The sequence below is a fragment of the Typopeltis vanoorti genome, chromosome 14 (assembly GCF_054136105.1).
Source record: "Typopeltis vanoorti isolate ZY-2024b chromosome 14, IOZ_Tvanoo_1.0, whole genome shotgun sequence".
Classification (NCBI taxonomy): domain Eukaryota; kingdom Metazoa; phylum Arthropoda; class Arachnida; order Uropygi; family Thelyphonidae; genus Typopeltis; species Typopeltis vanoorti.
The window spans coordinates 97,213,584-97,240,242 of NC_143562.1; the positions used below are offsets into that span (position 1 = coordinate 97,213,584).

At 38.2% G+C, this 26,659-nt stretch overlaps 1 protein-coding gene across 1 annotated transcript in view; it reads left to right on the forward strand.

Annotated features, from left to right (window-relative positions):
* LOC150099792 (alpha-2-macroglobulin-P-like) overlaps nt 1-26,659 on the forward strand; it is a 524,250-nt gene that overhangs the window by 217,672 nt on the left and 279,919 nt on the right. Inside the window, exon 15 of the mRNA XM_090403491.1 lies at nt 968-1,055. Coding sequence (XP_090259617.1) covers nt 968-1,055 — 88 coding nt within the window. The remainder of the gene's footprint in view (nt 1-967; nt 1,056-26,659) is intronic.

Sequence of the window (26,659 nt, forward strand, 5' to 3'; positions counted from 1 at the left end):
AAACACCCTCCTTCCTTCCATCTTACATATCCACAATTTATCTATATAATCAAAGAAGTATATAGCACACCTCACATTTCACAAAATGACTGAAATCGAAATTGAATTCCTGCATGGACAAAGCCGCCATCATCTTGCCTTCACCAGTTAGTATGCTAAGCTCTAATTTCAAAGAATTTGTAAATAAACCTATACAAAAAATTCTACACACTAATAACAGTGGAAGCATACATATTTTCTAGCAATTCTTATTCATGAACACACACTTATATACTATTAATTATTTCAAAAACTTATCTCAAACAGGAGCTCTCTTTACACACTGCTACTTCTTGTGACAATAGCAGCACCTCACCATTAGTTACATCATTCTTTATTCCATACCTGCATAATGAATCCTTCCCACCTTTCCACTCAGTAGGAATTGTGCTTGTGCTAAGGCTCAAGTTGGACTGCTAGGGAAGGGAAATTGCTAATTTTCTTATACATTCTTTCATAATTTGGGCCATATCCCATCCATTTGGACTGCTATGTTTGAATTAAGTTATTGAAATAGCTTTCATGTCTCTAACTTATCTATCTTTATCCTTTAGTCCAGTTTGCCACTTTCTCTTTTCATTCAGAGGTAACAGAATGTATACCTTATTAATGCAGTCCCTTTAATATGGTATACTAAACAATTTCAACAGTTACTCAGCTATTTCTAGTGCATCCAACACTTTTTTTGCTATCCATATTCACTCAAAGGTATATTCCATTTTCCAAGAAGAATAATTTCTGATCCTGAAATTGCAGTCTGCTCTTTTTATACAGCTGCAATCATGTTATTCAACAAGTGCAATCTTCTCCTCAAATCACTATTATTATTCTTCAACAGCATTTATATAACTAGTGTTTTATGCTATGTGCATTGCAATTAAAATTTGTAATGAAAATAATATATAATGTAATTTCTGTTTAATTACAGGTACTTGAAGAGTTAAAACAATTCGATATTTCCAAGTTTTCTTCTCCAAGCCAGGTGACACCAGATCACATATACTGTAGTCAACAGCGTAAGTTCAATTTGTTAATCTATAAAATAAAGTTAACTGCTCTTATTTATACTTTATTTTTTAACTTTTAGTTTGCTTTCATTTTGAAAAATCTGAGCACCCAAGAAAAATGTAGAAGTTAACATATTTATTATTATTATTATCCCTAAATGCCCATAGAGTGAAAGATTTGTTGCAAGAGGTTCCTTTATCATATACATAGCTCATCATATTGTGCCTTAAATGTGTTCAAATTCTCTGCAGGCACCACAGTTCTCAGGCATTCTCATTACTATTATTCACCACTCTCTCTGTGCAAAAAACTTGCTTCTCACTCCTTTCCATACACACTCCTTATATAACTTCCAGAGATGACCTCTTGTTCTCCCCCATCTCCCACCATTTTATGAAAAACCTCTTCATCATTAATCCTATAACAACCTCTTACCAACTTGTCTTTATCATATCACTGCCTCCTCCTCCTATTCACTAGACTGTAAATTGCACCTTCTCAACCTTTCTTCATACTCATTATGCCAGAGATTAAAAACTATCTTAGTCACTTGTCTCTGTACCCTTTCTAACATCTCTTCCTCTTCCTTCATCCTTTTGAAAACCAGGTGACCAAATCTGTGCACAGTAGTCCTTATGTGGCTTAATCAAGGCCTTATACAATGGAACCAGAATCTTCTTACTTCTATAAGTCAGTGTCTTTTGTGCATCATTGCCAGAATTCATTGTGTTGTCCTCACAATTTTGGCAGTGGGTCCTCTAAATTTTAGATCCATATTCATCATCATCATCATTCGAAGATCTCTTATTTCCTGCAAAAAAAAAAAAAAAAATTCCTGAAAACAAAAAAATTGTTTTCCAAATTTTAAAATCTTACACTTTGCAATATTGAACTGGCATCTCCTCTTCTGTGCTCATTTGCTCAGTCTATTCAAGTTCCTCTGCAAACAACTGAATATCCCCATTCAAATCTTCTCAATATCATTATCATACATGTTAAACAGCAATGGCCCTAAAACAGACCTTGATGTACACCACTAGTGAATTTCTTCTTCTTCTGGGATATTCCTTCCCCAAGCACAGCTTCTTGATACTTGCCAGACAGCACATTTCCAATCCAATACACTAGTCTAATATCCAACCCCATCTGCTCTAGTTTGACTATCAACTTATCATGTGGTAATTTATCAAAAAGTCTTTTAAAAATGTAAGTATACTTGTAAATGTAAGTAAAAATGTAAATGTAAGTATACATATCCATCTCCCTTATCCAATACAGCTGTTGTCTTATTGCAATATGTAAGTAGATTATTCAAACATGACCTCCTTTAACAAATTCGTACTGTCCATCAAAGATAATACTACTGCTGTTGTCAATCCAATTCTGGATCCTGGTTGTCGCTATCCTCTCCATCACTTTAACAACAGCACTTGACACACATGATTGGCCTGTGATTTGAAGCTTGAGTTCTGTCACCTCCTTCTGTCAGAAAAAAGATAATCTTGTCTTTTTTCCATTCCTTTAGAAATAGATCAAATGTAAGACAAGACTCATATTAATCAAGTATGTCAAGGTACATGCCAACTCCCTGGCACATTCTCTCAAAATATCTGATATATCAAGTTCCACAGCATTATTACCATCAAGTTTACTCAGTTCTATATATACATGTTCACTCATAGTTAAGCTCTCCTCCTCCTGTTCCATTGCTCTCAAAGTGCATGCTGTCACATTCGCAAAGATGAAAGATCTCCATGAACTGCTCATTTAATAGCTCAACTATATCCTCTGCAGCAGTTATCCTTATACCAATTTCTCCATTCAATGTCATCCTACCATAATCATTCTTTTTCTGCTGACTACATATTGAAAGAACTCTCTAGGTTTTTTTTTTTTTTTTTTTTGCTTCATTAGTTAACTGCTTCTCATACTGCACTTTTTCTATTCTTACCAACTGAGTCACCTTCCCTGCCTGTTCTTTGTACTCTTCATGTAACTGATCGCTTATGCTGCTTCCATAATGCCTTCTTCCTCTGTATTGTATGCTTAATTCTTCATTCATCCATTTCATACCCATTTTATTTAACTGCCTGACCTTTGGAATACAATTAGATATTGCTTCTACTAGATATTTCTTGAATATTACCCAAGTATTATTGATCTCCTTTCCACCCAACTCCTCATTCCATGCTACAGCTGCAAGCTGTCTCTTGAGCTTTTCATAATCATCAGCCTTGTATTTTCAAATATACCCTTTCTTCACAGAAGTCCTTATATGGCTGGCAACCACCCAGGTAATCACTTCATGGTCACTCTCACCAACTGGAGGTGGATTTGACATCTCATTTCTAATAGAATCCTTAGATGCTATTAGAAATTCAAGAACCTCAAAAACTCAAAAAATGTATTTTCTTTATTTCCAGTTGCAATCTCATCATCCCAATGTATATTGCCATAATTAAAATCACCTATAATGGTCACTACTCTCCACATTTCCAGACCTATAGCAACAGGTCTATAGTTATTAACCTATCTTGTTGTGGGCAGTGTATTTGAGCAGTAGTAGTAACATCAGGAGAATCAAGTTTATCATAATGACACATTAATAAAGCAGAATACATATAGAAATGAATGGTAATGGACATATTACCATTCTTTTATTTGGGTAGCTGTGCCATTCTGATTTTGTAATCACTTGTTCCAGAAACAGTCTCTTACCCATCAAACTTCCTTCAAAAATCATTTTCAAGAAATTGCTGTGCCTCAGAAGATGTTTCCTGTCCACAGCTATCCTTCTGTACTACTGTTTTGCACTCCGCTAATGATATTTCTATTTCCTGTTATTCAATGGAGTACTTCCTTGTTGGTCATTTTTTCTCTCCATTTAATTTTCAGTATATTTTCAGAGTTCATGTTTGATTGACAATAACCAGCTTTTAACTCTCATGCAATTGTTTATTTATACCAGATGTATTTTCTTTACATGTTTCACTGCCTACGTGACTAACAGCATCATTGGGAAGTTACTTAACATAAATAAGGCTGGTGATTATGAAAAGCTTAGGAGACAGCTTTTAGCTATAGCATGGAATGAGGAGCTTAAGCATGAAATCTGGAAGAAGAATGTACTTTGGAGGCAGTACAAGATGGATAATGGTAATAATCAGTTACATGAAGATAAAGTATAATCCAAGAGAGTGACTCAGTTAGTAAGAAAAACAAAAGTGCATTATCAGTAGAAATTGGCAAAGCAGCTGAAGAAAAATCCTAGAGAGTTTTTCTGATATGTGGCAAGTAGAAGGAAGAATGATCATGATAAGATGATGTTAATGGATGAAAATAGTAGAATGGTAACTGTGCAGAAGACATTGTTGAGGTATTCAGTGATCAGTTTATAAGGATGTTAAAGGAAGATCATGGCTCCCACATGACAAACTAATAAATACATTGAAACACGGGAGTGGATAACATAACAAACTTCTGAGTTGGATCAGTGATTAGCTGTCAGATAGGCATCAGAAAGTTGTATATGGGGGTGTGGTATCCCATGAGAGGAAGGCGTACCGCAGGGGTCAGTTTTGGAACCAAAGCTTTGTGAATAGGAGGAAGAGGGGGGATATGATTGAGACATATAAGCTAGTCAGGGATTGTTATCAGGTTGAGATGGAAGAGTTTTTCATAGAATGGGGAGAAGGGGATAAAACAAGAGGCCATTGCCAAGACTCAAGAGTTTTCGATTTAGTCCTAGCATTAAAGGAGCTGATTGTAACTGAAATGTTATCCTTGCCTCCAGTTGGAGAGAGAGTGACCATGTAATCTGGAGTTGGGTAGGATGAATGGACATGTAGAAGTATCAAGGAGAAAGAAATTTATGTATTTTTTTTTATGACTATTTTGCCTGCTTTCATTTAGGAGTGCCCCCTTTTTAATGTCATTGGCTTTTTTTTTTACTCAAGGATTCTTAGGGCATTATAGATGTATTTTAGTGACAAATATATGCAGAGTAATAGAGGAAGAAATTTCGCTCATAGCTTTTTTTTTTGGATGTTGTTGGCTGTCTTCTTTCTGTGATGTGCATACTTCTGCTGTTAGGGTGTTAAAAGGGAAGGGGGAGTTGGAAAAAAAGGGGGGGGGGATTGAGGCAATGTGGGAGAATTAATTTGAAAAAAAAAAACATTTTTTTACTGTAATATATACATATATTATTATTTTTATAATAATTAAAATATATATTTTTTTGTTTGTTTTTGAGGAAGAGGAATTATTTATGGGGAAAAGGGGTCGTGGAGAGGGTTAATGGGGTGCAAGCCATTTCGACCATGTGTTGTCGAAATGGAAACTCGGAAACATCGGAAACTCATGGGGGAAGTGGATACAATGTCATGTTGGCTTGGTGTTTCTGCCTTTGAAGTGCTTGTGTTATCGCCTATTGGTTGGAGTTGTGACCTAATTTTTATGTTACAGAGCTTCCAACAGTCGGAGATTATGTAGTGGTACAGAAATTTATGTAGAATTATAAGACAAGTGATTATAATAATCTTAGAAATCAGCTTCTGGCAGTTCTATGGAGGGAAGAATTGGAAGGGTGAGATGTCACTAATGGAAACTAGCAAAGAAATATTTATTAGCAGCAATGGCAATTTGTATACCTCGAATGAAAAAGAGGACAAGATTTGGTGTAAAGTGGATGATTAACTTTATTAAATGACCATGTTGCCACCTATTGGTGAGAGTGATCATAAGGTCTTGACCTGGGAGGTGGCTAAAGGTGTGGAATTTTCGATTAAGACAGGGTATATGTGGAATTACCGTGCTGGCAAGTATGACAAGCTTAGGAGATTGCGTGGATCAGTGCCATGGCATGTACAACTGCAAGGGCTGGACGTCCATAGAGCATGGGAAGTGGTCAAGGAGCATTTACAGGAGGTAATGGCTGATTGTATACCTAGGGTCCGAATAGTAAAACAAGTAGGGGTTAAATGGATGAATAACACCATTAAGCTTGAGCTGCAAAAAAAAGAAACAACTGTGGAGGGAATTTAAAGAAAGGGGTGACCTGCAGGCACACGAACGGTATAAAGTGCAGGCCAGAAAGGTAACGAGTGTGGTAAAAAAAAGCAAAAGCGGACTATGAAAGGAAACTAGCTTTGCAAGCAAAAGAGAATCCAAAACAGTTCTTTCAATATGCTGCAAGCAAGAAAAAAACTGTACATGGCAAAATGATTTTAAGGAATGATGATGGTAAGGAGGTCACTGAACCAGTCGATATAGTGGAGTTACTGAGCGCGCACTTTGCAAAAGCATATCATCCAGGTGGTGACATTGAAAAAATGAAGGAACCATTAGTTTATACGGGAATAGTGATGAATGAAGTGGAGGTGACTAGTCTATTACAGAACCTTAATGTGAACACATCTGTGGGATTCGATGGTATACCGGCACAGGTCTTGCGTGAAGCGGCTAAAGAATTATCAGTGCTCTTGACCATGTTGTTTAATCTGAGTCTCAGGTCTGGCTTAGTCCCGAAGGTGTGGAAAGAGGGGAAAATAGTTTCACTGCATAAAGGAGGATCCAAGACTACGGTTGCAAATTACCAACCTATCAGCATATCAGGAGTCGTTGTCAAGGTCTTAGAGAAAGTAGTCAAGGGAAAAATACAGGAATGGATTGATGAAAACGAGATACTGTACAGGGGACAGCATGGCTTTGTGAAGGGTAGATCATGCTTCAGTAACTTGCTCAAGTTTTATAACAAGGTGACGGCTGAACTGGATAAGGGAAATGGGTTTACAGTGATACTGCTGGACCAGGCAAAGGCGTTTGACAGGATACCACATGGAATACTAATCCGTAAACTACAACATATGGGAATGGATATAGGGTTGGTGAGGTGGATAGGTGGTTGGTTGATGGAGAGATATCAAAGAGTAGTTTATTCAGGAGTAGAGTCCAAAAGACGGCCTCTGACTACTGGTGTGCCGCAGGGTTCTGTTCTTGGACCACTGCTGTTTAATCTGTTCATTAACGATATAGGGAAGGATCTAAGTGGAACAATTCATTTGTTCGCTGATGATGCAAAGTTGGGTAGGGCAATAGCGAATGCAGAAGATGTCAAAGTCTTGCAGGATGACTTAGATAGATTGGAGTTCTGGGCTAAGGAGAATGGATGTCAGTTTAATGTGACAAAATGTAAGGTTATGCATTTTGGGGTGAAAAGATTAGCAGCAGTATACCACATTGGTGGAACTGTACGCCAAGAGATTGATGAGGCCAGGGACTTGGGAGTGTTGGTGGATAGGGAGATGAAGTTTAGGGGGCACACTGCAAAAGTAGCTAAATCAGCTCATCAACTCACTTAGTTGTTGAAAAATACCTTGACGAGCAGAGATAAGCAAGTTATTGTACCTCTGTACCGAGCCTTGATAAGACCTCATCTCGACTACTGTGCCCAGATTTGGTCACCTCGGTTCCTTCTTGATGGGGAGGAGGTGGAGAGGATCCAGAGGCGAGTGACTAAGATGATAACAGGTCTATGGAATGAACCATATGAGAACAGGTTGAAGATTTGTGGGTTGCAGAAACTAGTTGATAGGCGGAGGAGGGGAGATATGATCGAGACATTCAAATTGCTAAAGGGATTCTATAGGATTAATTCGAGGATATTTTTGAGATCAGGACTGGTGGTGGGAGAACTAGGGGACACCTATGGAAGCTGGGCAAGAGTGTGGTTAGCAGGGGTGTTAGAGCTGGGTTCTTTACTTTTAGAGTGGTAAATGAGTGGAATAAGCTGCCAGAGTCTATTGTGGGTGCTAAGATGGTGAACGAGTTCAAGACAAGGTATGATAGATACTGTGAGAATGTAATCGCATAGTTGTGTGGACATCGAGGGCCTCCCTCGATGAGTCTAAGGACTCCTGGAGTCGCCCGAAATAATAATAATAATAAATGTTGTTATTGTTGTTATCTTGTCCTTTGAAGAGTCTTAGATGTTTCCATGTGCTTTTTGAACTGCTTTGGTTATGTCGATGATTTTGTTTGTATAGAGGATTAGGGTCTATTTCTTGCAAGGCTGATGTAATTGATGGATCTTATTCAGGATTAGGATCTATTTCTTGCAAGGCTGATGTAATTGCTGGACAGGTAAAGATGTGAGTAGGTGTCAGTTCAGTATTGGGGCAGTTGTTGCAGTTTCTATATGTTCTCATATCATCTGTATTGATCTTCATTCCTCTATGATGTCCTGTTCATAGTCTTGCTATTGTGGTGGAGGTCTTTCTGTCAGAATTGATCTTGGGAATTTGATGCTGTATCACTGATTTCAGTGGAATTAGTTTAGCTATTGATAGTCCATTAGCATCAGCAAGAGTTATCATGTGTTTCTTGGTTGAGTTCTCTGGCCTCTTTTGCTAATTTATCAGCTGCTTCATTGCAATCTATGCCTACATAAGCAGGAATCCATTGTAAAATGCAACTTTTTCCTAAACACTTTAGTTGATTTAAGAGTTTATGGGTGTCTTGTGTGAGCTTGGTATTGCCATTTTTGATTGCCTCCACAACTGACCTTGAGTCACTGTAAATTATAATTCCCTCAGATTGTTGAGATGATGATAATTTTAAGCAGGCTTCGAGTGCTTTATTTATTGCGTAAAGTTCGCTGGTAAAATTGGAAGCAATTCTCCCAGATCCAACTTTTATTGAAAGTTTTTCACCTTTCGGGAGTAGAAGGAGAACACCAGCACCTCCATTAATCATATTGGTGTCTGACAATCCATTGGTATAACAAATAACCTGTTTAGAGGATGAAAGAAGGTTGATAGTATTTAGGCCTTTTTCTGTGAACATTTCTTTTGATTCTTTTTTTGTACAGAGTTTGGTAAGGTTTAGATTTATGGAGGTATTTGGAGGTAAAGGACTGGAAAATAGAAGTTCTTTGTTTATGTGGGCATTTAGCTGATCAAGACCTATTTCCTTCCTGATAGTGTCATCATATTGTAAAGTTGATGATCTGTGAAGTCTGCATTTTTGATTCCAATGTTCATAAGTTTTTAGGAAGATATGATCACTTTGGTAGCTTCTGATATTATTTATGAATTTTATGGTGGCAAACGGGATTCGAATCCGCAGTGGGCATGGATGTTTGTGATTGTCTATGAAAATACTAATGATGGTGGTAGGCGGTAGATGGCGTTGGTGTAGTGGGTAAACTGAGTGGTGGAGACAGAGAGTTGTAGCGTAGGTGCCCTCCCTCGATGAGTCTTTGGACTCCCTGGAGGTGTTATTATAATAATAATAATAATAAAAATTTTCATCTGTCTTCCAGCAGGTCGAGCCCACATTCCTCTTGGGCTCTGATGTTGTTAGTGGATGAGACTGCACTAATGATAATCTTGGATGCTTTTGCTTGTATTTTGTCTAATTTTTCCTTTACCAATGAGGTGGAAGGTGACCAGATAGGTGCTGCATATTCCATTATTGGCCTTATTAGTGTAGTGTAAGTAGTTTTGAGGATTTTTGACTTTGCGCCCCAATTTGTTCCACAAAGCCTTTTCAGTATATTTAATTTTTTTAGAGCTCTGTTGGAAGTGTTAAAGATGGGTTGTGCAAAACGTACTTCCTGATCATGCATAATACCAAGGTATTTTGTATTTGTGACTTTTACAATTAGCTTGTTGTTGATCATGACTTTGGGATTGTAGGAATGTCTATTTTTCCTCTCTATACTAAAGGTGCTTAGTTTTGTTTTGTCTGGGTTGATTTTGAGTTTAAGATCATCTGACCATTTTTCTAATATTCTCATGGATTTGTTTAGAATCTCCTCTGATTCTTTGATTTTAGCATTAGTGTGCCAGATGGCTATATCATCTACATACAAGCTACTTTTGTGTCTTCTATAAGGTAGGGATGAATGTTATTGACATATAAAAGGAATACTAAGGGACTGAGTACTGAGCCCTGGGGAACACCAGCCCAGGTTCTCTGCTCTTTTGATATTGCTGCATTGATTCTGACTTTGATCTTTCTTCCTGTAATGAAATCGGCAATCCAGATTAAAGCGTTTCCTCCAATTCTAATATCATGTACTGTTTGTATTAATTTTTTGATCCAAACACGATCGAAAGCAGTAGTCATATCAAGGAATATGGCAGTTTCCTTTTTTGTTGGTTTTTCCTGAAATTCTATTATTGTGTGGCAGAAGTGGAATAATTGATCTGTTGTCAAATGATGGGCTCTATAGGCAATTTGGTAGTAGTTAATTTTCTTATTTTTAGTCAGCCAGTGCATGAGCCTGGAATATATGATTATTTCAGTAATTTTACAGAGTATGCTAGTTAATGTGATAGGTCTATAGCTTTGACATTCTGCAGCGTTTTTGTCAGGTTTCAGGATGGGTACAATAACTGATTTTTTCCATGCTTTTGGAAGTTTGCCTGTTCACCAAGAGGTATTGAGAATGTCCAGAAGTTGTTATTTGGCGTTTTTGCCAAGGTGTTTGACCATATGACCAGATAAGATCATTACCAGGAGATTTATTAGGTGCAGTTTTCTCGATTGATGAATTTAGTTCACTTAGTGTAAATTCTTTGGAGAAGATGTCATTAGTTTGGTATGTTCTTGCTTGTTTTAGTATTTTACTTGTGAGTTTATTGAGGGTCTTTTCCTCTCTGTTATACTGAAGTTTGGAATTGTTTGAATAGGTTTTTGCCAGTGTGTTTGCAATTTCTTGATCTGTAATAGCTTGTTTCCCAGCATTTATGATGACATTTGTTTTCTGTTAGTTCTCTTCTTTGATATCATTGTCTAGGATTCTAATAATGTTCCGGTGTTGGCTGCCTTTTCTTGGGTCCAGTTTACTGCAAAGCTCTGCCCATTTCTCTTGTTTGCACTTCCAAATTTCCTGATCTATTTTGTGCGTTATGTCCATTAATTTCTTTCTGGATTCATCAGTTTTATTAATTCTGAGTTATTCATTGATATTGTCTCTTTATGTAATCATTGAATCAATATTGTGATCTTTTCAGTATGGTATCCAGGTATTTTCCCCATTTGCCTCTTGGTATAGTTGCTTTGGAAGCTTTATTGATGTGTGAAGTAAGGATTTGTAATTTTCTGTCAAGGTTTCCAGAGACAGGTTCATCTTGACAGAGGCTCTCCAAGATTTGAGTAAACTTTGTCCAGCTGGCTTTTCTGAAGTTCCATGTCCTTTTGATTTGCTGTTCTTGATCAATCTTGAAGTTTAGTGTTGTTATTATGAGTCTGTGGTCACTGATAGCATGTCCCAAAATTTTCTATTGTGCACTTGATGCAATGCTATAATTAATAGCTGTGATGTCAATAGCAGATTCAGTTCCTGTAGTTTTAGAGAGATAGGTGCTCTTTCCATTGTTAATTGTTGTGAGTTCCAAATCTGTAAAGAGGTCTTCCAGTTGTTGACCTTTATTGTCTAAATCGGGGTAGCCCCACATTGGGCTTTTTGCATTTATTAAATGAGAACTGCAAATGAAAAAGAGGTTATGGAACATGTATAAGGAGAATGGTGGAAAGCAGTTACATGAGAAATATGACTCATGCCAGAAAGGTGAATAGCATGGTAAGGAAGGCAAAACTAGAATATGAGAAGAGATTAGTCCTACAATCCCAAGAGAATCCAAAAAGGATTCTTTCATTGTGGTCAACAAAAGGAGAAATTATGGTGGAGGAATAATATTGTTAAACAAAAATGGGAGTATTGTGATTGATGCAAAAGCTATAGTGGAGTTGTTTAATGTTCACTCTATTAGTGTATCTCATCCTAGAAAAGTAGGTTTTATTAAGGGTTGGGTTGAAGGTTTAGTCCTGCAAAAAGCAAGATTTCCAATGTTGCTTTTTGCAGGACTTATATTTTTAAGTAAGGGACAGCTTCTAATTTATGCTTCAACTTGCAGACATCTTTTGATGCAAATTCGTTGTTTTCCATTATCTCTGCACATGGGATTTTTACTAGAGCATTAGCAAAATTAACCCCTTTGTGTAGAATTTTGATTTCATTGTAAAAGTCTATAATCTGACAAGTTATGGATGATGTTGTCAGACTGCTATAAGTTGCTGAAGATTTTTGTTCCTTGCTCGATTGTCAAATTTCCTTATTAAACTTTTCTTATTTTCTTTAAATATTCCTAGTTTGTTTTCAGCTGATATATGCTCTAAGTACACCCAAATATCAGGCCTGAACAGCCTAAAAAAGCATAAGGTGAAGGTCATAATACTTGGCATTGACCATACTAAGCTAAGTATCCTGCAGGCATTTCGTATTTGATCCTCAAGGAGGACTGCTTGAGAGGAGCATAAGTTTTCTTTAATGGGATCTTTCTTTAAGGAGACAGGTGAAGAGAAGATGCATGAAGAATATCAGACACAGACCAGGAGAGTGACTAGTATGGTAAGGAAGGCAAAACTGGAATATGAGAAAAGATTGGCTCTTAGATCCAAGGAAAATCCTAGGGAATTTTTTAGGTATGTGGCCAGTAGGAGGAGAAATGACTGTGGAAGAATAACATTGGGAGATAAAAATGGCAATAGAGTGACTGATACAGAGGACATAGTGGAATTGTTCAATGAACACTTTATTGGAGTATTTCATCCTGAAGGAGTCAATTTGAATACTAGAGGTATAGGGCAGGTTTGAGGTTTAGAAGTGCAGGAGGAGAGTGTGTTCCAAATACTCAGTACTCTGAATGTCAGTAAAGCTGTGGGACTGGATGGTATTTCACCACGGGTTTTGAGAAAATGTGCTTGGGAACTGACAGTGTCTTTGACCTGCTTTTCAATGAAAGTCTGGCTGCAGGAAAGGTGCCATAGAATGGAAGGAAGGTAAGATAATGCCATTGCGTAAGAGCAGTATCAGACTGGAAGTGTATAATTATAAGCCAGTTTGTGTGTCATCAGTAGTTAGTAAGATTCTGGAGAAAGTAGTGCGGGACTGTATACAGCATTGGGCAGATGAGGGTAATGTTATCTGTGAGAGTCAACATGGATTTGTGAAGGGGCGCTCTTGTGTTAGCAATATGCTAGCCTTTTATAATAAAGTTACAAGACCATTAGATGAGGGAAAGGCATATACTGCCATTTTCCTAGACTTAGCAAAGGCATTTGACAGGGTGCCACATCATAAGCTGATATTTAAGTTGCAGCACAATGGGTCTGGATGTCAGATTGGTCAACTGGATTCAGAATTGGCTGTCCAATAGGAATCAGAGAGTTGTGTATGGTGGAGCAGTATCAAAGAGGCAGAAAGTTACAAGTGGGGTTCCACAGGGCTCAGTACTGGGACCTTTATTGTTTAACCTTTATATCAATGACATTGTCCATGGATTGCAAGGGGATATTCAGTTGTTCGCGGATGATGCGAAGCTGGGAAGGGTTATTAGTAATAGTGCAGATGTGGTAGCCCTGCAAGAGGATTTGAATAAACTAGATAGATGGGGAAATGAATGGGGGTTTCAGTTTAATGCAGCAAAATGTGAGGTCTTCAGGTTTGGTACACATTGATGGGACTCTGCATACTCTATGGTAGGAGTTAAACTGGAGGAAGTCAGGGAGACAAGAGATCTGGGGTTGATGATTGATAGAAAACTGAAATTTGGAGGACATTATTGCAAAGGTAGTGAAGGTAACACAGAGGATTGCTGCAATAATGAGAAGGCTACTGACCTGCAGAGATAAAAGGGTTATCATTCCGTTGTATAAGACTCTGATCAGACCACACTTAGACTATTGTTCTCAGATCTGGTCCCCAGGATTTGAAGGGGATAAATTAACTGTGGAAAGGGTACAAAGGCGGATAACAAAGATGGTGTCAGGACCGTACAATGTTAGTTATGAGGATCGGCTGATGGAGTGTGGACTGCATAGTTTGGTGGATAGACGAAGGAGAGGTGATATGATTGAGACTTTTAAATTGTTGAGAGGTGGTTACAGGGGTGCCACTGGGGAGTTCTTTCGCTTGGTTGAACTGTGAGAAGGAGCTATGACAAGGGGCCATCCCTCGAAGTTATGACAGGAAACTGTGAGCAAGAGGCTGATGAGTGGTTTCGTTGCATGGAGGGTGGTTGAACCATGGAATGCTTTGCCTGATAGAGTGGTGAGAGCGAGCATGGTCAATACGTTTAAAGAGTGGTATGATAGACTTTGTGTTTCCTAGGAGGAACCTCACTTGATGAGTCTTGATAGACTAGAAAGGACCTCCCACGATGAGTCTTTTGACTCCATGGAAGCCTGAATAATAATAATAATTAATCCTTACACAGGTAGGAATTAGGTTATTGTCCTGACAGTGCTTAAGAAAAGTAAGTCTACTGAGGAATTTAGCACATACCTTGTTGAAGGCTTTCATGTCTTTGCTTGCACCTTTTCCATAAAGATATTGTATTTCTATATTTAAACTTTTGTAGCCATTTCTGTTATTCATGTTGAAGTTATATGAACAGAAAACTATGTAGACACTGGAATGTAAATGAATAATTTGGTATATAAAGTTAATTATTTAAAGCCAATGTTAAATTATCGTTGGTGGTGCTAGTTTAAGCTGGCAAAATGTTGGTTGTAAATAATTAATTTTACATAGTAAATTATCTATTTACAGTGAAGACACAAACCAAAACGGATAATGTGGACAGTCACATCCAAGGAGGTCGATGATAGCATTTTCCTGGGAAGTGCAGATTTTGTCCTTAGGCACAGCACTGCACCTGGAACAACAGACTCTACTCACATTATTTACAGTGAAGACACAAACCAAAATGGATAACGTGGACAGTCACATGCAAGGAGGTCGACGATAGCATTTTTCTGGGCAGAGCAGATTTTGTCCTTAGGCACAGCACTGCACCTGGAACAACAGACTCTACTCACATTATTCCAACAAAATGGATACAACAAAAAATATCTCTCCAAACTCCTTAAAAACAACAACAAACCTATCCCCCCCCCCAAACCAGACTATACATATATCCTTAACCTACATCAAATGCACAACAGGTAAACTATGCACCCTCCTGAAATGATACAGAATCACCTCTAAACAAAATATCTACCTGCCTAAGAAAATTTAGGATTGCCTGGACCATCTTTCCTTTCCAGGTGTCTACAGCATCCCTGCCATTGTGGAACTCAATATTGCAGACAGACAGGACGAACTACTTTGTTCAGGAAAAAGGAACATAAAAAAATACATCCAGAATGGAGACCCAAAGAGCTGACTATCCCAGCATGACTTAGAGAACTGTTCTTGGACGTAGCACAACTTCTACAGAACCTTGTTAATTGAAACAGAACAGACGGTGTGATTTTACATGGATTTTGCCACATCTGCCTATCTACTCATCATCATTAACAACAGGAATCAGCATGACGAGCACCATTGTTGCCTTCCTTGCATGTGACTGTCTTTGTTATCCAGGTCATTTTGGTTTGTGTCTCATTGAATGTTGCCTTTCACAATGCTAGCTTAAACTAGCAAAATGTCGGCTATAAATAAATAATTTTAGCTAGTAAATTATTTATTTACATTCCGGTGTGTATGTAATTTTCTGTTTCAGAAACTTTCTTATTATGTTGGAGGTTTAATGGATTTTTTACAACACTCAAAAAGAATTAAAATAGAATTTAATACTTCCTATATTTCGTCCTAGTCACTAGGACATCTACGGGGATTACAAAAACAATTAATGTAACATGCACACAAAAACTTACAATACTAAGCCCAACCACGTGGGTGACACTAAAGTCCTATCTAGGTGGAGCGCCCTCTAAGGGCAGTAGTAGGTGGCCTGGAATGTAAGGTGGGACCTCTGGTGATGACTGTTTCCCAAATCTTCGGAAGCTTAATGCAACTGTATTTGTTAAGATTTGGTTGGTTTCTGAGAGCTGCTGCTGCTTCTAAGAAAAGTCTCTCTTTCTTGAATTTGCTGTGGTGGAGCATGGTGGTTTTCTTCCATTATACTCTGTGGGTGGTGTCCAAAACATGGTCAGCCAAGCCTGAATGGCCATAGTTGTGTTTAACGATGTACGACTTGTGTTCCTCCAGGTGGATGGATGCTGATCTGCCTGTCTGTCCAAAGTACGCAAGCTTACAGGAACAGGGTACTTTGTAAACTCCAGCAGAGAGAGAGGAGGGAGCTGATCTTTCGTAGAACGGATAAGGGTAGCCAGTTTGCGGTAGGGCTTATATGCTGTGTGTAGGTTATACTTTTTTAGTATCTTGGCTATTTTTTCCGAAGTGCCACGGATGTAGGGTATGGTGATGGCATTTTTAAAATCTTGTTGATGAGAGGGACGGGGAATGGGGGAGGAATTGATTATTTTTTTGATGCTGTGTTCGCTGTAGCCATCGGAGAGGAAAGTTCTGTGTATGTGGTTAAGCTCAGTAGTGAGGGCGGTTCCACTGGAACAAAGATTGTGGGCTCTCTTGGTAAGGGTTTTAATGATGCCATATTGTTGTGAGGGGTGGTGGTGGGAGAGTTTGTGAATGTATCTGCCTGTGTGTGTGTGTGGGTTTTCTGTATACAGTGAAGGCAAGTGTATCATTAGGCAGGCGCGTGACTAAGGTGTCTAGAAAGGGTAAACAATTGTTCTTTTCCTTTTCCATAGTAAACTGGATTCTTGGATGTAGGCTATTGAGATGACCGAGGAAGGAGTCTAACGTGTCTGGGCCATGAGGCCAAATAGAGAACACATCATCTACATATCTTAGCCAGATAGAAGGTTTGAGTGGGGCTGAGTCTATGGCTCATTTTTCGAAATCTTCCATATAGAAATTGGCAAGGGGGGGTGAGAGGGGGAACCCATGACGGTTCCCTCTATCTGCTTGTAGATTTTGTTATTCCAAGAGAAATACCCAGAGTTGATGGCGAAGGAAAAGAGATCTAAGATGTCAGAGGGAAAAACGTTTTCTAACACTTTATCTCTCTTAGAAAACGTTTTTCCCTCTGGCATCTTAGATCTCTTTTCCTTCGCCATCAACTCTGGGTATTTCTCTTAACATACTTATACTTAACATTAAAATGCGATTGCATAAAAAATAATTTCAATGAAGCCTGCGGGCCATTAAGCTACACTGCGGTATTTAGAGTTGTAAGATGCTTTCCAGATTCACAAGGAATGCTATGCATTTGATACTTTACATAAAATCCTATAAAAATAAATATTAAATAGACATGCATCTTCAGCCATCTGAAGAAGTACCACCGCCAAGCGGTACTTAAGTACTAGTACTAACGTTGCGGGTAGATGACTGAAGCAGTAGTTCATTCGAGTGCGCTGTCTAGTGCCTTCCAGATACATTTCGAAGGTTCTCGATACTTCGTTATTTTCATATAAACACGAGGATCTCATCCACAGTCAGTCAGTCAGTTGTGAACAGTGTGATATTTGTGAATAAGCACAAGCAGGTTCATCGTGTCAGCCTATTGTGGTTTTATATTGCCAGACTTTTTTCATTAGTGTGAGATATATTCAGTGGATCATAACCGTTACACGGCCATTTTGGATCATTTTTGGGTTCACTTTCCATCACTATGGCATCTACGAGTAAAAAGCGTAAATGAAGTGATTCTTGTCAGGTTTTTAAATGAAAAGTGAACCAATTGTACTTTTTTGTACTGATTGACGATAAGCCAGTGTGCTTAATTTATCATGAGTCAGTATCAATATCAAAAGAATACAATATAAAACGACACTATGAGACAAAGCATGTGTCCAATTTTGATCATCTTTAAGTTTCTTGTGGATAAAGTGAACCATCTCCAAATTGATTTAAAATGCCAGCAGGGTACATTTAAAAGACAGAGGGAAGAGAGTGAAGCATGCATCAAAGTAAGTTATGTAATAGCTGAAAAAATTGCTAAAAAATCGAAAGCCTTCTTGGACAGCAAGTTTGTGAAAGAGTGTCTCATCGCTACTGGAGATATTCTGTGCCCAACTGATAACTCTAGCACGAAGTGTCGAAGAACTTGCCAATGACATTGAAGGAACTTTAAAAAATGGTCATCCGAATTTACTTAATATTTACTTGCTTTAGATGTGAGCACAGATGTGAAGGATACAGCACAACTGCTATCTTTGTCCGTGGCATTGATCAACAATTCAATGTGACAGAAGAACTGCTAGCACTAGTACCTATGAAGAGAACACCGAAAGGCACTGATATTCTTGAAGTCGCCAAAAAAACGCTCCAACATTTAGACCTCAGCTTAACCAACCTCGAGGGCATGGTAACTGATGATGCCCCTGCTATGGTGGGAAAGAACGAAGGGTTTGTTGCGCTGCTACGGAAAGAACCGAAACTAGAAGGAAACAATTTCGTCCATTACCACTGTTTAATCCACCAGGAGAATTTGTGCACAAAAACTATTGGATTTGAGGATGTCATGAAAGTTATTGTGACTGTTGTCAACATTATTAGGGCAAGAGGATTGAATCATCGTCAATTGCAAATGTTTTTGACCCAAGAGTGCGAAGCGGATCATGGCGATGTGGTTTATTATAGTGATATGCATTGGTTGAGCAGAGGGAAGGTTCTTAAAAGAGTCTTTGACTTAAGGAGCGAAATACAGCAGTTCATGTGCAAACCAAGGGGAATCCGATTATGGAATTTAATGATCCAAAGTGGATGACAGACTTTGTTTTTGTGACTGACATCTCGTTGCATATGAATGACCTAAATACATGGCTACAATCCAAAGATCAATTGGTGCACACTCTGTTTGATTAGAACAAAGCTTTTGTGGCCAAGCTCAAACTTTGGGAGACACAACTCGCAAAAAAAGACTTAACTCATTTTCAGCTTCTCGCTGATTCCAACTGTTCATCTCTTGATGAATTTGCTACAATATTAGCCATGTTGTGAAGTGAGTTCGAAGAGAGATTTAGTGAGTTTCATAACCAACAGTCTTCTTTAGATTTATTTTCAATGGCATTCACTGTCAATGCTGCCGAAATGCTAGGGCTCAGTACAAATGGAGCTGCTTGAACTCCAAAACAACTCTTCTTTGAGAGAAAAAATATTCAACGTGCTCTTGCTTACATTTTATAAAGATTACATTTCTGATGATGCATTCCCTAATCTTCACTGGCATGCTTTGAGGATGTGTGCTTTGTTAGGAAGCACATACTTATGTGAACAGTTCTTCTCCAGAATGAAGCATGTGAAGTCCAAGACAAGAACTCAGATTACGGACCAACATCTCGAGAATACTTTGCGCATAGTGACTTCCAACATTGATGCCAATATCAACAAGCTGGTAAAGGAAAAACATTGCTAAGTTGCCCATTGACATTGTAAAAATGAATGTTTTCTTCATTAAATTATCTTTTTTCAAGTATTGATTGTATTTACTTATCATGAACCTGACTCCTACCTATGCTCTTAAAGCTGAGTTTGTTTATTTTTATAGGATTTTATGTAAAGTATCAAATGCACAGCGTTCCTTGTGAATCTGGAAAGCATCTTACAATTCTAAATACTGCAGTATAGCTTAGTGGCCTGCGGGATTCATTGAAATTATTAATGCGGCCAGAACTGTCTGAAAGATTGAAGACCCCTGATGTACATGCATTTCAACATCCCTTTGGATCCACATTCCCCTTGTGCAATGTCATTATCAATCTATTCAGTGCATTTGAAAACAGTGCAATTTCATTTGGCATTGCGTAATCATTTCTGTATTGCATACTCATTTGTCCTAGGAGTAATTGATCCCACATTTGACTGCACCCCCCCACCCCGCCCCCAGTACATATGATTTCCCTCATTTTGCACTTTTAATCTCTCACTAATGAGGGAAATCATATGTACTGGGAGGGGGGGGTTGCAGTCAAATGTGGGATCAATTACTCCTAGGACAAATGAGTATGCATACAACAATCTCTCCCCAAACATCTCCAAAATAATTCAAATGCAGGCCATCAGGCATATACAGATCCTTTTATCTATGAAATTCTCTCCATACCTTCATAAACTGCACACCATTCCTCCTGCACAATCTTCTCAGTGATTCAATAGGAATCATGTTCCTTCTTTTGGATTCATTCCTATCATATCGAGGCACCACTCACAATCTCTTCTTTTATCAATCTTCTTTTTTCACTTCTTATGAGCAACTCTTTCATATCTTTTCTCAATGATGCATATTTCTCACCTTTCAGATCATGCATGCCAAAATAATCATTTCTTTCAACTTCTTCCCTCTGCAAACTAACAGCTTTACAAACATTGTTTATCTTTGCACATTGGAAACATTAAGTCATCAAATCTCCATACAATACCATACCTTCTCCTTCTGAGAAGGAGAAGATACTGTATGGATTTTTCTCACCTCTTTCTTAGTTTTCTCATTTGCTTTTTTGTTCATTTCCCTTCCTGATTGCCCACATGCATAATTATTTTTCCATTTGCTCGAGATCACATTTTGTTCTGTGAAGGTAAATGTCTCATAAATGTCACCTCATTATTCAAATTAACTTCAACTGCTTAGTTCATATGGTCATTCATATTTTGCCCATTATTACTCACTCCTTACATTGCATTCTCTACATTTCATTATGCTGCCTTACATTGTTCATATTAGTTACAGTATTTCATTCTCCCACTTTTACATAACTCGCATTTCTTAACTCGCGCACAAAACATTTCTGATATACCCTCTATCCACTCTCATAGCATAAAAAAATTCACTCTTGGTAAAAGGTACATTGAACAAACACAACATTGCATGAAATATCTAATGTTAAATTCACTGAGTAAGGAAGCATTGAATTCACTGAATAAGGAACCATTTTTCTTGTATGCATCAGTGACATGTAAAACACTTGTTAAACAATATCGTGTATTAAATTTTGCAAACAAATACACATGCACTCACACAATCAGCGGTCTATGTAAATGTCTCATAAATTACTACACAGTCTAATGTAAGTAAAATACTAACCAATAATAATTACTCTAATTAGTAATATTTACTTAGATAAAAAGATTTATATGTATACCATATGCATACCTCTACTCCATGCACTATGCTCCCACCGTTGATCCAAGCACCAAAAAAGGCATAAAAGTGGCTTTCTCCCTAGTAAACAAGATACCAAGTTTCCTTTGTCTTCCAAAACCTCCTCATTCACCATTAAAAAAAAAAAAAACTGGAAGTATATACAATCACTTGTTAACATGGAATTTGCTATATGGGATAAACAGACTGGTGGTAGAGATATACAGGGTGATCCCCTGTTAAAGACCTTGTGGAACTTCACTCAGCGATCCAAATGCTGCAAAACTTTACAGAAATATATTGTGCTTCATGTGGAAGTGATATCTGAGAAAAAAAAAAGTAGTTCCAAAATTCAGCACCAGGGGTGCTGTATCAAATGTAGATGTAGTAATTTTTCTGTGTGTGTGTGTAAGAAGGAGAAAAGCAACACAAGCATAAATAGCACATTTTTATTCAATTCCATTATGCATTCATGGGGTGTACTGTTCAATATGCTGTCCTTCCCAGTATGCCACAAACTGCATCCTTTGCACAGTGTGTTCAGCAGCAGAATGCAGCTGGTTGGGACTGATGTTACGCATTTGATACGTTATACTGTCTTTCAGCACTGGAAATTTATTAGGATGATCCTGATAAACCCTGTCTTTGAGAAATCCTCAGAGCCAGAAGTAATAGTGGGTCGTGTCAGGTGAATGAGGTGGCCATGCAGTGGGAAACACACAGTTGATCACTCTGGCTTCTGTGAAATGTTCTCAGAGATCCTCCTCTGTGGATCGACTGATGTGTGGAGGGACCCTATCCTGCATGAAGATGACTCAATCCATGCTCAGGTGGTGCTGTAGCCATTGCACGACAAAATTGTTTATCATATATGATACCTCTCAGCAGTAGCTGAGCAGGTCACATGACCTGACTGGTAAATGACATGCGGTAAATGAAACTATACACCCAAACCAGACAGCAACTTTGGGTGAATTCAAAGGAATTTGTTGGATTGCATGCGGGTTTTGCATAGTCCAAACCCAGCAATTGTGAGTATTTACAGCTCCTTTCAGAAGAAAGTGAGCCTCTTCTCCCTACAAATTTGTCCATGGCCATGCAGTGTCTAACTCCACTTAAGCAAGGAATGCTAAAGTGAATGTCAGTCGACTTAAAGGCCTGCTGACACAACTCCCGTTTCAGGTTTATCTTGAATGGGTAGAAATGCAGAATCTCTCATACAATTTTCCAGACAGTTGTGTAAAGCACATCTATATGTCTTGAAACAGCACATGAACTGCAGGAACTAATACTGTTATTTATGGTCTTCTCCACAACAGCTTTAGCGACTTCATTCACTTGTTGCAAACTGATTGGTTTGCAACCTCTGCCAGGTCTAACTCCCAATGATCCCATTGGAAGTTTATTTTTCACTTGGTTAGACTATAATAAATTTAGTTTAATCCTTTATCCAAGTGTAAGCAAACAAAGTTTGCACCTGAAAATATCTTCAGGACTGGGGTAAGGTAGTGTAACACCAGGCAACTCCGAGCAAAGGTGGACAACGCTCTCATCACTCCTTGTCTCAGTATCTCCCATAATGCAAAGCACATTTCCTTGTGGACATGTATACTGCTATGCATTAAGGGAAGGGTCACTACCCAGACCGGTTTCAACCTTTATTGAGGTGTATTTAAGTAAAGATCTCTCTAAAAATTAGACAATCCCGAAAGATCGCCCAATTCAGCTTTGTTCCACTCAGTGACAAGCTCACCCAATCACCAAGTAGAACTTCTCAGCATTGGCTCTACCCAGTGGCAGGCTCACCCCACCACCAGACAGAGCCATAATCTCAGCTGTGGCTCTACTCAGAGACAGGCAAAAACCTACCCCAAGCAGATCCTCTCATATATATCCAGCATGGGAGGCAGACCCAAATGTGGAGATAGTAAGGCAGAAGCAATAGGAGAGATTATATTTACCTATAGGAGTTGTCAACAGGTGTACCACCTTATTATTGAATTACTCTGGATTTAGAGAAAGATGTTGGAAATTTATTTTTCACTTGGTTAGACTATAATAAATTTAGTTTAATCCTTTATCCAAGTGTAAGCAAAATGATATAGGAAACGGCTTAAAGGGAGATATTCAGTTGTTTGCTGATGATGCAAAGTTGTGTAGTGCAATAAAAAATCAAGCTGATGTTGAAAGTTTGCAGGAGGATTTAAATAAGCTGGTAAAATGGGCAAAAGAAAATGGATGTCAGTTCAATGTGGAAAAGTGTAAACTCTTGCATTTTGGGATTAAAAGATTACCAGCTGTGTACTACATAGATGGAAAGGTACTCCAAGAGATTGATGAGGCTAGGGACTTAGGGGTATTGGTAGATAAGGAGATGAAGTTCAGAGGACACATTGCTAAGGTGTCCAAGATTGCACATAGGATTACTTGGTTGTTGAGGAACACACTGACATCCAGAGATAAAGAGGTTATTATTCCCCTTTATAAAGCATTGATACTTCCACATTTGGATTACTGTGCTCAGGTCTGGTCACCTGGATTCCTTGGAGATGAGGAGGCTGTGGAGAGGGTTCAGAGAAGAGTGACCAAGTTGGTGAGTGATATAAAAAATGCTCCCTACATTGATAGATTGAGAGCTTGTGGATTGCAGAGATTGGCTGATAGGCGAAGAAGAGGGGATATGATAGAAACATTCAAATTACTAAAAGGTTTTTATAGGATTGATGCAGGGGAAATGTTTCAGCTGTGTGATAGTGATGGAAGAACAAGAGGTCATCTCTGGAAATTAAAGAAGAGTGTGGTTAACAAAGGTGTCAGAACAAGGTTTTTTGCCTGGAGGGTGGTGAATGAGTGGAATTCATTGCCTGACTTTGTTGTGAGCTCTTCATCTGTAAATGAATTCAAGAAGAGATATGACAGATATTGTTTTGCTAGTTTAGGTCTCCCGCGATGAGTCTACTGACTCCATGGAGATACCCGTAATAATAATAATAAGTTTGCGCCTGAAAATATCTTCAGGACTGGGGTAAGGTAGTGCAACACCAGGCAACTCCGAAAAAAGGTGGACCAAGCTCTCATCACTCTTTGTCTCAGTATCTCCCATAATGCAAAGCACATCTCCTTGCAGACATGTATACTTCTATGTATTAAGGGAAGGGCCACTACCCAGACAGGTTTCAACCTTTATTCGGGTCTTGTCAGTGGGAGTGTTGCACTACCTTACCCTAGTCCTGAAGATGTTTTCAGGCGCAAACTTTGTTTGCTTACACTTGAATAAAGGATTAAACTACATTTATTATAGTCTAACCAAGTGAAAAATAAACTTCCAACATCTTACTCTAAATCCAGAGTAATTCAATAATAAAGTGGTACACCTGTTGGCAACTCCTATAGGTAAATATGACCTCTCCTATTGCTTCTGCCTTAGTATCTCCACGTTTGGGTCTGCCTCCCATGCTGGATATATATGAGAGGCTCTGCTTGGGGTAGGTTTTTGCCTGTTTCTGAGTAGAGCCACAGCTGAGATTATGGCTCTGTCTGCTGGTGGGGGGTGAGCCTGCCACTGGGTAGTGCCAGGCTTGCCCCAATGCTGAGAATTTCTTCTTGGTGATGGGATGAACCTGTCACTGAGTGGAACAAAGCTGAATTGGGCGATCTTTTGGGATTGTCTGATTTTTAGAGAGGTCTTTACTTAAATACACCTCAATAAAGGTTGAAATCTGCCTGGGTAGTGGCCCTTCCCTTAATTCATAGCAGTATACATGTCCGCAAGGAGATGTGCTTTGCATTATGGGAGATACTGAGACAAGGAGTGATGAGAGCTTGGTCAACCTTTGCTTGGAGTTGCCTGATGTTGCACTACCTTACCCCAGTCCTGAAGATATTTTCAGGTGCAAACTTTGTTTCCCAATGATCCCATTTCTTCAAAACAACTAATCATTCATCACAGAGCAATGGAGATAGTAGACCTTGTCAACATTTGTTTAGGCAATGAAATTCATGGTGCACAGCAACAACACTACAATTATAATAAATTTAGTTTAATCCTTTATTTATTATATTATACTCTTAATTATTTTATTATTTTTTATTTAAATTTATATATTTTATATTTAAATTTATTATACTCTAACCAAGTGAAAAATAAACTTTCAACACTACAATTGTTTAGGTAGTACAGATTCACAAGCAAAGCATGTTGGGAGAAAGTTAGTGCTATCACTACGGACAGTAACAACCAGAATGAAGGGAAAAATTCCATGTCCATCCTTTTAAACCCTCATGTCACCTGCTGAGTTGTATGATAAGCAAATTCCATGCATTTGGTGTTTACAACACCCATTGGTGGCTAATTCTGGAACTACCTTTTTTTCCTCAGATATCGCTTCTGCATGATGCACAATATATTCCTGCAGAGTTCGTAGCATTTGGATGATTGGATGATACTCCACAAAGCCTTAAACAGGGATACTTTAATTTTGATCTCCCAATACATTGGGCGATCTTTTTTTTTCAGGATTTATGCTTGCTTTTTATTTCAATCTAAAAAGAAACAAGCTAATAATTTTATGTCAGGTTTGATAATCTTTCATCAAAAATCTGGCACAAATAGATCTTGGATATTTTGTGCATCTCATTGCCAGTCATCATAATACAACCTGAATCTCACCTGCAAGCAACATTGCTAGTCTTTTTTCAAAAACTTTTCCTATAATACACTTCTTCTGTATCGGTAATACAGAGGAGGTACACTGTATTCTACCTGAAGAAATGTACTGTAATGCACACAAAACTAGTAGAGATTAGAACTTAAGTTCTTGCTTTTAAGGTTACACGGTGATCAGCACTCATATTTGTTAATTTAGGGACACAAAAACACGTGTTGAACAGATTATTTTATTAATTACTAATAAAATGAAACTTAAGTTTTAACTTTAAGTTTTATTTTATTTTTGTGTTTTTGTGTCCCTAAATTTACAAATATAAAACTTAAGTTGTTCAACAAGTAGTGTCCATGTCACATAACACACTGAACATAAACTTTCAGCATGTTCTCCATTTTGGTTTAATCATGAGAACCTGGTGATCATGTCATTATTTCTACATCTGATAAAATCTATTTGCACATGAAGCAAAAATATTGTTTTATAGACTAATAAACTTATGTAACTCATCATATATAGAGATAATGACACAATCATCAGGTTCTTATGATTAAACTAAAATTTATTATTATTATTAGCATCATACCTCTGTGGAGGTGAAAAGGCTCATTGCTTGAGGTATACACTGTCACACAGAGCTTATTGAACCATGTTTTAAACTCATTCAAGGTGTCTACATTCATCCCAATGTCAGGTAATGCATTTGACTCACCAACCACTCTCTATGCAAAGAGCCTTCTTTTCACTCCCTTGCTCACACCCTTCATATACAGCTTCCAGGGATGGCCTCTTTTTTCTACCCCTGACTCCCATTCTGTGAAAAATGTCTTCCACATTAACCCAGTAAAAATCCTTACCAAAGGTCAGTTTCTAAAATCTACCAGCAAACAGAAGTTATTCTTTTCAAGGAGTGCATAAATGCACTCTCTT